Below are 12,632 nucleotides of genomic sequence, written 5' to 3' on the forward strand. Positions count from 1 at the left end.
ATGTTTCAATGGTTTTTATGCATAGTAGCCATACTTAGTACGTGTGTTGTACTAGCCCATATTGTCTCTTTTTTCCCCAAACATTTAGGTTCGGGCCGTTGAGGATTCAAGATTACTTCTCAAGACACTTGGAGTTGCTTCCCCAAGTTGGTGAGTCCTCAAGTCTGAGGACAAGACACTATGATCTAGCTTCTATGTTTAGTTCTTTGCTTATGTTGAAAGACATTATTGTAGTTTCCTATTTCTAGACTTCTTATTAATGTAAGGGCTAAGTTCCATTTTTGATACTTCTATGTCTAGATGGTACATTGTGAAGAAGTTAGATTCTATTTTTCATATATGAAGTGAAGTTGAACTTCCAAAGTAAAAGTTTTAAATTTTCCGTGTTTTTATTCTATGATACATGCTATGATGAATGTTAAGGGCTTGTATAAGACCTTTTCAAGGTAGAATACGCCGGTAACGACTAGGGGGTGCTGTCGGGTCGTTACAAACTTGGTATCAGAGCATAAGATTGAGAATAATGTAGGATCCATGTCACAAGATACCACGTCGAGTAGAGTCTTGTTCATGGGTGTGAAGAGCACCAGACTTATGAATGGGAGGCTACGAGATGCTTAAGAACTTTCACTTTTTTGTTACTCCATAGTCGTGCCTAAGAGTCTTAACTCTATCTAGTCCTTTTCTTCTAATCCTTCTCTTGCGCTTATAGGCAATGAATACAAGAAGGAACAATGCAAGAAGGGCTGGTGAGGAGAATGTGAATGAGGCGATTCCCCCTCAAGCTCTTCAAAACCCTCAAGTTCCTATTGAAGAAGGGGCTATGTCTAATGTTGAGATAAGGTCGACTATTCATAATTTGACTCAAGTGTTGGCCACTCAAATTGCTAGGGATGCTAGGGTGCTAGCACTACCACTTCTAGGATAAGGGATTTCACAAGGATGAATCCCCCTACTTTCTTTGGCTCCAAGGTGGAAGAATATCCACAAGGATTCATTGACGAAGTGTTTAAGGTTCTAGAGGCTATGGGTGTGTCTTCTCAAGAAAAGGCGGAGTTAGCCGCCTATCAACTTAAAGATGTGGCACAAGTGTGGTATGAACAATAGAATCAGGGGAGACCTATTAGGGAGGGTCCGATAAGTTGGGCTATATTCAAGATGACTTTTCGTGATAGGTTTTTCCCCCTTGGAACTAAGGGAGAGGAAAATGCAAGAATTCATCAACCTTCATCAAGGGGGTATGAGTGTGAAGGAGTATGGCCTCAAGTTCACTCAATTTTCCAAGCATGCTCCTACTTTGGTGTAGAACTATAGAGCTACAATGAAAAAAATTGTTATGGGAGTATCCGATCTTGCGGTGATTGAATGTAGGTCGGCTATGCTAATCCCAACATGGACATTTCTCGTCTTATGGTTCATGCCGAACAAATTGAGGAGAAAAAGCTTAAGAAAGTTGGTAGAGAATTGAATAGGTCAAGGGCCGGTGATGGAAATTCTTCTAAGGTTAGGTTTGAAATCCAAGATAAGCCAAAGTTCAAAAAGAGGTTTTCCCATCAAGGTCCTCCTAACACTCCAAGGGTCAACATAGGCAAAGTGTCTACCCCCAAGCCTCAAGAAACAAAAGGTGGTGGTCCTTATGTTGAGAAGCCTATTTGTACAAAGTGTGGCCGAAAATATGAAGGCAAGTGCCTAGTTGGCACGGGTAATTGTTATGGTTGTGGTAAGAGCGGCCACATGAGGAGGGACTGCCCTATACTAAAGGCTCAAGGAAGGGAAAATTCTCAAGCACAAGCAAGTGGCCCAAATCCCGATGCTCCTAAAAAGAATCGCTTCTATGCTCTCCAATCCCGAGGTGATCAAGAGAGTTCTCCGGATGTTGTGACCGGTATGTTACAAGTATTTTCAATTACTGTTTATGCATTGTTGGATCCCGGTGCCACTTTGTCTTTTGTAACCCCTTTGGTGGCTATGAAGTTTGATATGCTTCTCGATGTCTTAAATGAACCATTTTCGGTTTCCACCCCGGTGGGTGATTCCATAATTGCTAAAAGAGTGTATAGGGGTTGTCCCATATCATTGTCCAATAGAGTCACTTTGGTTGATTTGGTGGAACTTGATATGTTAGACTTTGATCTTATATTGGGGATGGATTGGCTTCATGCTTGTTTTGCGTTCGTACATTGTAGGACTTGAACTGTGAAGTTTCAACTTCCTAATGAACCCATTTTTGAATGGAAGGGAGAAAATTCCGTCCCTAGGGGAAGGATCATTTCATGTCTAAAAGCTTATAAGTTGATTTCTAAGGGTTGTCTCTATCACATTATGAAGGTCAAGGATCTTGAGTACGAGTTCCTCCTTTGGAGTCGGTCCCCGTAGTGAAGGATTTTCCGAAAGTCTTTCTCGATGACTTACTCGGGATTCCTCCCGAACGGGAAATAGATTTTGGCATAGATTTATTGCAAGATACACAACCCATTTCAATTCCTCCTTACCAGATAGCCCCAGCGGAGTTGAAGGAATTAAAAACTCAACTCAAGGATTTGTTGGATAAGGGTTTCATCCAACCTACTATATCGCCTTGGGGTGCACCGGTGTTATTTGTGAAGAAGAAGAAGAAGGATGGATCTCTTCGTATGTGTATTGATTACCGACAATTAAATAAGGTGACCATTAAGAACAAGTATCCACTCCCTAGGATCGATGACTTATTTGATAAAACTTCAAGGAGCGAGTTACTTTTCAAAAAATTGATTTGAGGTCAGGTTATCACCAACTTAGGGTGAGATGTGTTGATGTTCCGAAAACAGCCTTCCGAACAAGATACAGTCATTTTGAATTCTTAGTGATGTCCTTTGGTCTTACACGTTAGTGCATATACTTTGTTGTGATGCCTGAAACAAATATTTCTTGCTTTCAAGTCTTTCAACTTCTGATCATCAACGCTCTTCTGTTGTGCATCTGTCATACCTTCAACTGCTGCATGAATCCCATTCTCCACAAGTCCTCAATATTCCTTTGAACGCATAAAATTATCCATGAGCATTGGCTAATGATCATAGTACCCATCAAACTTTTATACTACTGGTTGGACAAAGGAACTCTCTGATGTCATGTTGTAACTGTGAAAAAAGTACCACGAAGACTGCTACTTCTAACTCTGTAACGGGGCTCTGATACCAAATGTTAAGAAAGAAGGAAAGACTACAAAAGAGAATATGACAGGAAAGATCAATAGTTTTTTATTGAAACAAACTAGGGTATATGTTGCGTTACATAACTAACACAAGCTAAATCTAAGTTTCATGAGTCCAACAAACTCTAATGATCCAAACCACGTAACAGATATGAATCTCATAACAATAGGAGTTTTATTAACCGAATACTAAAGATGAATAGTAAAAACACACTAAACAGTAAAAGGCTCCTAACAAAGTGGTACTATTTATACTTTTTCATAAGAAACATCTTAAAAGAAAAAAAAATCTCAAGAATTTTTTTTATTTTTGTGGACATACATGTTTAATGAAATTTCTCATTCTCTGTGACTAAGATAATATTTTAAAAAATATACTTTCAGGTTAATTCACACGTTAGTGCATATACTTTGTTTATTTAAAGCAAGCACTTCTATGAGGTAAGAGGAACATTTAGATAAAGAACCAAAAACTTTCAAAATTTTATTTTACAAATCAAAAGAAAACTAAATAATTTTGAAAGTACAATAAAAAACTATTGACATATATAATTAGAACTAGTATATATATTTAATATGTTAAGGATATTTTTGATCTAATAGTTAGAAGGATGGGTGAATTTGAGTCATTTCTAGTAGGTTAAGGACAATTTTTTATCTAACATGTGAAAGGAAGGAAATACTTGATCTAATAGATGGAAAAATGTTATTTAAAAAAAATTCTAATAAATTGAGGGCATTTTTTAAAAAACATTTTTCGTTTAAAAAATAAAGAGAAACTTTTGAATCGTGTGCTCTTAAATTGAGATGTGGATTCGAATCCTCTCCTTTTTTCCTAGTTCTTATTTGGATGAGTGACACATGTCATAGCTTTAAATCAATAGTTGTGATTGAATAAAATAAAAATAAGTCTTAACCATGATTAAGTTAACCAATAGTTTATATGTTTACTCCCAAAATATAAGACAATCCCATAATTCTAGCTACTAATTTTTTTTTCTTTTTTCTTTTTTAAAGCAGTTCAATCCGAGAAGTTGAAGGCTTAAGATTATATTTTCAATTATTCTTTATTATATTAAAATTTATTTTTAAAAAATATTTCGATATTTAATTGTTACAGTATTTACAATATGTTCCCGTCTAGAAAAATAAAGTTACACTAAATTCTAGTAGTATATTTTTTTAAAAGTAGGAGAATCCAAATTTATCTTCACTTCAAACATTGCAATTATTTTCCGAAGCAATCAAATAGATTAGAAATAATTTGGGACGCAAAAAGTGGGGAAAAAAATAAAGGCAAGTAAGAAGTTTTTAAAATATGTTTAGGAAATGAATTATGTACAACTACAATGGTGGGGTTAAGAAAATAAACAAAATAAATCAAATAAATAAATAAATTATCTTAATAACGATTAATTTTTATCTTGAATTTATTAAATCTCAACTATTGATTTAAAGTTATGACATGTATCTCTCATCCAAACAAAAACATGAAAAAAATAGAGAAAGAGAAAATTGGAGAGAAGTTAAATCCTTAAGATGTGTATAGTCTTTTAAATTTTGAGATTTTAAATTAGTATTGAAATTAAAAAAGCTATGAAATATAAAAATAAGGGATAAGGGTCTGAAAAATATCCCAACTTTGGCCGAAATTGTTGTTACGGTACCAAACTTTAATGATGACCTATTACCCCCCCCCCCTCCCCAGACTATTTAATATCGTATTTTAAACATATATATTTGTCCACGTGGACATAAAAAATAATGCATAATTATAAAAAGTAATGTGTCCACGTGGGCACATATATACCTTTAAAATATATTATTAAATAGTTCAGGGAGTAAAAACTGCACTATTAAATAGTTCAGGGGGGTAATAGGTCCTCCATAAAGTTTGGTATCATAACAACAATATCGGCCAAAGTTGGAATATTTTTCAGACCCTTATCCCTAAAAATAAACATTTTTTTTAAATAAACTTAATAGAAAAGTAATTAACTTAAATTAAAACCAATGAATAGACAATGAATCGTTAATATACATATGTATATGTAGTACTAGTATAGAAGTTATCAAAGAAGTGGTCCCAGTTTAAACAAAAGCCACTAAATTGTTCCTTATGTATTGTACGTCTGCTTGATGAGTCCCCTCAATTCAATCATCTTTTCTAATATTTTTGGCAACACAACGTGCAACAGGGTGGAAAGAAAATGTTTTTTGATGAAAAATATTTTTTTAGAAAATAAGTGGATTTATGAGTTATTTTCTCATGTTTAAAAAAGATATTTTTTGAAAAATATTTTTTAGTGTTTGGTTTGTGAATGAAAAACATTTTAAACATTTTTTTTAGTAGAAAGTATTTTTTGTCCTAAAATCAACTTCGATTATCGAATTAGGACATGACCCCGACATGCGAACTAGCACACAACTCTAACAACAGATCTGAAATCCCACCCTAAGATCTACTCATGACCTGACCTCGACTTTCTGTGCAAGACTCGACAATTGAATTGAGGCCATATATCCGACCCAAGACATGCCTCTGACACCCAAACTTAAACACAACCTATCAATTAGGATTTCGACTTCGACACTCGAATCGATACACGAATTTCAAACAGAAATAAAGAGACTAAAAAGTTATCCCATGACTATTTTCTTTTATCCATCACACCAAATGACCCCTTAGGTTGTGTTTGGTAGGAAGGAAAATAAATACCAGAAAATGCTTTTCAATTATCTCGTGTTTGGTTGGCTTAAATATTTTGAAAAATATTTTCCAAATCAACATATGTTCCTTAAATTTAAGAAAAATAACTTCACTTCAAAAATTAACAAAAATATTTTTCAAAACTCTTCTCCAACCTCAAATTGCATTTTTTTTCTTACCTCACACCGTACCCTGACCCTCGCCATTAAAAAGAAATTTCTTTTTATAAAAGAAATAATTTATTTTGTCCCTACCTCGGGCTCCCTACCCCCAAACATGTCCATCCCCCAATCAAAAGAAATTAACAATTTAAAATTTTATTTTTAAAAAACAATTGAAATTTTAAAATTTCAAACTTTTTCTACCCCGCTAAACCCCTGACTAACCCTACCCCGTTTCTCATAAAATTATTTAAAAGTTTGTTTTTGAAAATTTTCATTTTCTTTAACTCACACATACCCCAAAATCTCCTACCTCCCCCCCCCCTCCTACTAGCCCCCACCCCTCATCCCAAAAAAATAATTTAAAGTTTGTTGTTAAAAAATAATTTTATTTTATTTTTTTACCCCGCCCCACCCTCTACCCCCTACCACACCCTACCCCGACCCTTTAGAAAAATAATTTAAAATTTTATTTTTTTAAAATAATTTTTAAAATTTAAAACATTATAATTTTTTACTCCACCCTACTCCGACCTCCCTACCAGCCCCCTCCCAAACTTTTTTTATACATTCTAGTACAGTGTCTTCTACGACAAGTGTTTGGTGATTTGATTAAATTAATATATTCAATTTTCTAGGATTGGCCAACAAAAAAAGAAGAGAAAAGAAGAAGCCAAAGAGTGCAGAAAGGGAATTGAGATGATATAACAAAAGTAAAATAGGCAATGACACCAAGACTAGCTATCCTATTTTGGTGTATGCCAAAGGCTATTCCTACAATATAAAGCACCATTTTAATGTTCACACAAATTGAAATTTATTCTTAGCTAATGGTAGCCATTGTAAGGAGTGCTTTGTAAGTGACAAATTATCAACAAAGAGAACTTGTTTCTAAGAAAGTTGTTGCTTTAGTTCTTTAAGTTATGAGGTTAATCCTTGTGTTCGAGAATTGTAACCTATTTATTTTACAAAAAGTTTTATAAAATAATTAAGTTGTACCTAAGATGGCTGCCCAAAAACCTATTATTACTAGAAAAATACAATTGACCACAAAATCACCATTAGTGAAAAATACCATGGTGGAACTAGGGCCGTCTCGACCATAAGGCCATTAAATCAATTGCTTGGGCCCCAATTTTTTGGGGCCTCCATTTTCTCTCAAAGATGCGTGTGTATATATATATATGTATATATATTGTTAAAAAAAATTCATGTACTGATAAATTCTAAAATATTTTTTTGAATATAAAATATAATTGAGAAATTGAATATTTTTTAGTTGATTGTAGTGTCTTTTCTAGATTCTTATGTGGCTAGTTAATTGTAGTATCCTTTCTAGTTTCGCATGTGGCTATCTATTTTGTTGTCTAGCCCATTTATATTTTGACGATTATCATGAACCTGCAGTATTGTGTTCTTATACTTACTTTTCTTTATTCTCCTTTCTCTATTTTTTATTCTTTCATTATTGAATATTCTTAAGTCTCTCAAACGTTCAAACATTCTACATTATGTGATATCTATTGTTGTGTCTTTATAAAAAGATCAAATTTGTTTTTGGTGTCTTATTAAAATTTCAAGCACTAAAACTAATCAACACTATTTTAATATTATTTATTAACTTATCAAATTCATCGATACACTATTCTAATATCATCATATTTTTAAAATTTTGAGTCATGTTTTATTATTCCAACTTTATATTATATAACTTTCATTGAAAATTTGCATTCTTACTTCATAATGTCTACATATATCCTGCCTCTCCAAACCTCATTTGTAGGATTACACTAGTATATTATAATTATTCAATTTATATTTATATCAACTTAAAAAATTAGGCCTTTTTATAATGTTTAGCTTTTGGCCCCCAAACTTGTTGAGAAGACCCTGAATGGAATGCAAAAATATAGGATTTCCTAGTTGGGTTTGTCTTTTTCGTTGGGTTGGTCACGATGAGTTGATCCTTTTGAATTGTCATATAATTACGGTGTTAATGGACATACAAATTTAAGATTAATATAGCGTTAGGAATATTTTTTTTTGTCTATTTTTGAATTATTTCTAATACTTTAAGGACATTTTGACCCTTTTTTCATTTACCAAATCAAATCAAACATAAACTTATTTAATTGGTTAGATTTGATTTTTTTTATTTGGATCAATTTTTAACCAAATCCTGAACAACAGCTAAACGTACCATACTATATATTCTAGATTCGATACCTACTAATGAGTTCTGCATTCTACAAGTTAGGCACTCAATAAATTTGGTCAGAAATGAGCATTAAATATATATATCAATGGAAAAATTATGTGTGGGGGACCCAAGACCCTTATACATCAAAATGAGTTGTAGCAGTGCATGCATATTGAAGAAAGATGTGTTAGTGCAATTCTGGTCCATGTAGGAACAAGAGGCTAAATGCCATTGTGGTCCACGAATAGAAAGTCCTACTTTTGTGGGCAGAAGAGAACAAATATCCCTTCCCTACCAATCTGCATAATGTGATGCAATTTAAATGCAATACTAGTACCAGGAAAGCATTCAGGCCACCATATGGGAAATCTGTGTAGAGAATCAGATTAATAGAAAATCAAATTACAAATTGTGTGATACATATAATGAGGTTATGCTAATTAACTATGTTAGACTACCATGTGAAATAGAGGGGATTCAATATGACTTGATACTTTGTTTGGTTACTTTTCAGCTATCGCTATAAGTTATTGGAAGTTTACACAAATTATATATATATATATATGGGGTAGAAAAAAGTTGTTCTTAATTACTATATCGTATTGTAGATGTCCATTGCACAGTTTTCTGGATAAGATTGAAATTAAATAGAAACTGGTAAGCAGCTTCCTGCAAAGCCCTGTAATAGCTTCCTTTGACAATCAAGCAGATAACTTCAAGTAGCACATATGCCATGGATTTATGACATTTTTTATGCTTAATACTTAGGATTTGATGTGTGTTGTAGTTATTTGGCAGGAAAAATAGGATTTGTTGGCTATGTGTTGAAAAACTAATGAAACAAACAAATATTGGCCATCTACGAGTCACTCTACGAATTGTGGTTTGATCCACGGCTGTAGATGGCAATCGTAGTTGATATTCAGAAACTTTGAAAAAGCCCTGAAGTTAAGGAGTTAGCAGTACGACCCATTAACACTTCTATGATCCGTAGAATTAGTTCGTGGTTCAAATTCATAGAAGGGTCATAAAAACCTGATTTTTCCAAGGAAGGTGTATGGGCCGAAATAATTTCCACAAACTGTAGTTCGTGCCCGTGGAAAAATTCATTAGACTATGCAATGTTTGCCATCTATGAAAGAAGTCTACGAGCCGTAACAAGGACTACGATCCGTGAATTGGTTCATACAAGAAGTCGAAGTCAGTTTTTCTAGTTTGTTTTAGATAGGTTTTTGATGTCTATTAAATATTTTTTCAAGGTTTTATTTTACATTTTTATGTTCGTTTTACTTATGGAAACCCAAGAAAATAATTACTTTGAGCTAGTTATTAAATTTTGAAGAGATTTTACACTTTAATTCTTGACTTATACTTTGAAGTTTAATTCAAAATTCGGTATTTTGAATATTCATATTGAAGTTTAATTATCATTGATTTAGATCATACAAGTATTAGTAGTTAAACACACAACTAGAATTGTGGGAACCAGGAAGAAATAATGAAGTAAACCTAATATCTAGTATTCCTTGAATGTGCATACATGTATTGTTTTTCCCTTCATTTTACTTATTTTTAATGGTGGTCAGTGTTAGAACATGCCTTATTCTTACTTGCCGGTTCAAAGGAGTAACAGATGGGAAAATAGATTATTCAACAGAGATTCGAGGCTACTAACCATCATCTAATAGCTTGATCTTGGATAGGTATAACTTATTTGAGATCAAAGGTAAGAGTTAGTAAATTAAAGTACACTTGTGGAAGGACCAAGTTAATATTCACTTTTTTAGGGGACCAACCATTTAGGTGAACTTAACTTACCAATCTTGCATGCAACATCAAAGGTTACTAATATCCGTTCTTACTAAGTTATGACTTCACAGGGATCACAAAACCCTACTTTCAACTCTTATTAATTAATAACTCATTTCATAAGTATTTTTTTACTTGTTTTTTTATAAAAATTAATGACATTGCTTGTTAACCCCCTTCTTCAGAGATAATTCGATTAATAACATAAATAATCACACCTGAACTGAATCTTGATCATATTTCCTGTGGGATTGATCCTAATCTTTTTTAGGTTCTGTATTTAAATACCGACCACTTTATACTTCTATTTGGTGGTGTAATATGGGCACATCAAAATTTAGCACCGTTTTCAGGGAATACGACTTTTGAATTAGATTAATTGTGTTATTTAATTTGACTATTAGTCATTTTTACCCTACTTAGTTTTTTCTGTTATTTTTGTTTTAGTATGCTGATCATTGTGCATGACAAATACATAGAGTCAAGGCAAACCCTTGATTCCATTTGATCCTAAAATTCTAAGAACTCTAAGAACAATTGCCAACAACAGTTGTCATGAAACAACGAAAGAAACCATTGAGAACTAAGGGCTAAGGAGGAAGACCTGACATATCAATAGGAGACAACTCAGATGACTGAACAACAGTGTCGAGCTGTAACTGTTGCTGCAGCCCAAACTAGGAGAGATTAAATAGCTCGCAAAAATACTCTAAATAATCAACCTTTGTGGAGAGCACAATAACGACCTAGACATATGCCCAGTTAGGTATTTGGGATGAGTATGATGTTGATCAAGATGATGTTGGGGTATTGGTACTATTGTGTTGCCTCCATTGCCTGTTGTAACGAAGTTTAATATCACTAGCAACATGATTCATATGTCGAACATGAGAGGATTATTCACGGGCAAGGTGAATGATGATGCCCATATGCACCTGAGGAATTTTGTGAGTGATCGTAAAAGTAACAATAACTGAATTGAAGTGAGCTCAGATGCCATCGCACTACAATTATTTCCATTATTCTTGAGGAGAAGAAAATTTGGTTGGCTAAAATCTTGAATAGTTTAATTACTACATGAAGAGAACTACGAGAATCGTTCCTAGAGAAATTATTTCCACCATAAACGAAGTTGTTGCTGAAATATGAAATATGTAACTTGACGTAGGTACCCAGAGATGCTTTATATCAGACATGTGAGCGGTTTACAAAGAATCTAAAAAATTGCCAATCACAGGATACCCGACTATTTGCTCCTAGAAATCTTCTACAAAACATCTGATTCTAATACTAAGGTAGTGGAAGACACTATCACGAGAGGAGTATTAGAAAAACACTTTTGAGGAAGTAGATGAGACACTCAACAGAGTTACGAAAACCAATAGAGCTTGACACACAAAGGAAACAAAGACTTCTAAGGGTACTTTTGTTGTAGGTTTATTCTAGGATATATTGAGAAGAAATTATGAGCTGAGTCAGAGGTAGCCCAGATGAGAACTGAATTTAGCATTGTTGTGAGATATATTATTCGTAATGGACGGGAGAAACCTAATGAAGTAGGCTCACATGAGAAATGATGAGTGGTAGATTTAAACTCATTTAAGGTCTATTTAGGTCATAAATTAGAGTCCTTAATGTCTAATTATGTCATATACGAATGATATTTGGATGATTTACAACTATGAAGGCTAAGGGACAAGGAAAAGATAAATAGTTTTAAGAAAGGCCAAAAACATTGAAAATAGTAGAATGTCCAAACCTGACGTTCGCCTAATCAAAAGGGCGAACTACCCAAACGCTTGAACCTCGCTGAAATGGACAATGTTTGGAGCTCAAGCATTAAAGCCAGTGGGATAAGTAGAGTCGTATCGGCGTTTCACCAAATTGCTAAAGGTGAACCCAGTGGTATAGCCGAAAGTGACAGACTGAAGAGCAAAACTGAAGGCAATCTTAGGCACACTAGGTGACACTCGACAATTCACCGATCATGAAGGGTGTGTTCCATCGAGTTCTCCCATTCGAGTTCAAACAACTGAATCCTGAAGCTAGTCAAAGGCAAACTGAATGATACAAATGGCAATTCCCTGAGTGAGTTTGGTGACCCTGACTAATGTCGCCGAATGGGATGCAGATCTTTTTGGAAAGTATAAAATAGTTTAGAAAAGAGAAAAATGGATCTATCCTATATTTAAACAGATTTTACTCTTGAAACTTTTAGGGAGGGAAAAATATTAAGTATTTCTCTTATTTTGGGGTTTTAATTACTTGTAATTGACTATTGGAGAGTGAAATCAAATTGGGTGTTGTTTTTTTAATCTCATCACATCCATGACTGCTATCATAATAGGTATAATTTTTACACTTTTTGTGATGGGGTTGAATGTTGATTTAACTTAGTTGATTTCTTGTATTTCTCTATTTTATTGCCTTCCACCATAAGTTTGAGTTATTAGCATGTGATTAATTTAGGGGTTAAGGTGGCCAACTTAATCCTATCTCAGATCTCAAATAGGTGCGTGAAAGAGACCAATAAGACTGGATAATTAGCTCAATGTTTGC

General features: G+C 33.8%; 1 protein-coding gene across 1 annotated transcript; it reads left to right on the forward strand.

The window, feature by feature from the left end:
- Positions 1–942: 942 nt before the first annotated feature.
- Positions 943–2,200, forward strand: LOC125828017 (uncharacterized). The gene is made up of 3 exons (XM_049507323.1): positions 943–1,089; positions 1,372–1,852; positions 2,187–2,200. Exons 1-3 carry the CDS (start codon positions 943–945, stop codon positions 2,198–2,200), a joined length of 642 nt encoding a protein of 213 aa, XP_049363280.1.
- Positions 2,201–12,632: the final 10,432 nt, after the last annotated feature.

This window comes from Solanum verrucosum, unplaced genomic scaffold, assembly GCF_900185275.1.
Source record: "Solanum verrucosum unplaced genomic scaffold, falcon-dt-bn FXZP01000136.1, whole genome shotgun sequence".
Lineage (NCBI taxonomy): Eukaryota > Viridiplantae > Streptophyta > Magnoliopsida > Solanales > Solanaceae > Solanum > Solanum verrucosum.

What these genes read in the sequence shown, in the direction of transcription:
- LOC125828017 (XM_049507323.1), top strand. Translation starts at nt 943, where the DNA reads ATGAATCCCCCTACTTTCTTTGGCTCCAAGGTGGAAGAATATCCACAA. An exon ending in AACTTAAAGATGTGGCACAA is followed by an intron (nt 1,090 to 1,371) that starts GTGTGGTATGAA and finishes GATTGAATGTAG; the next exon opens with GTCGGCTATGCTAATCCCAA.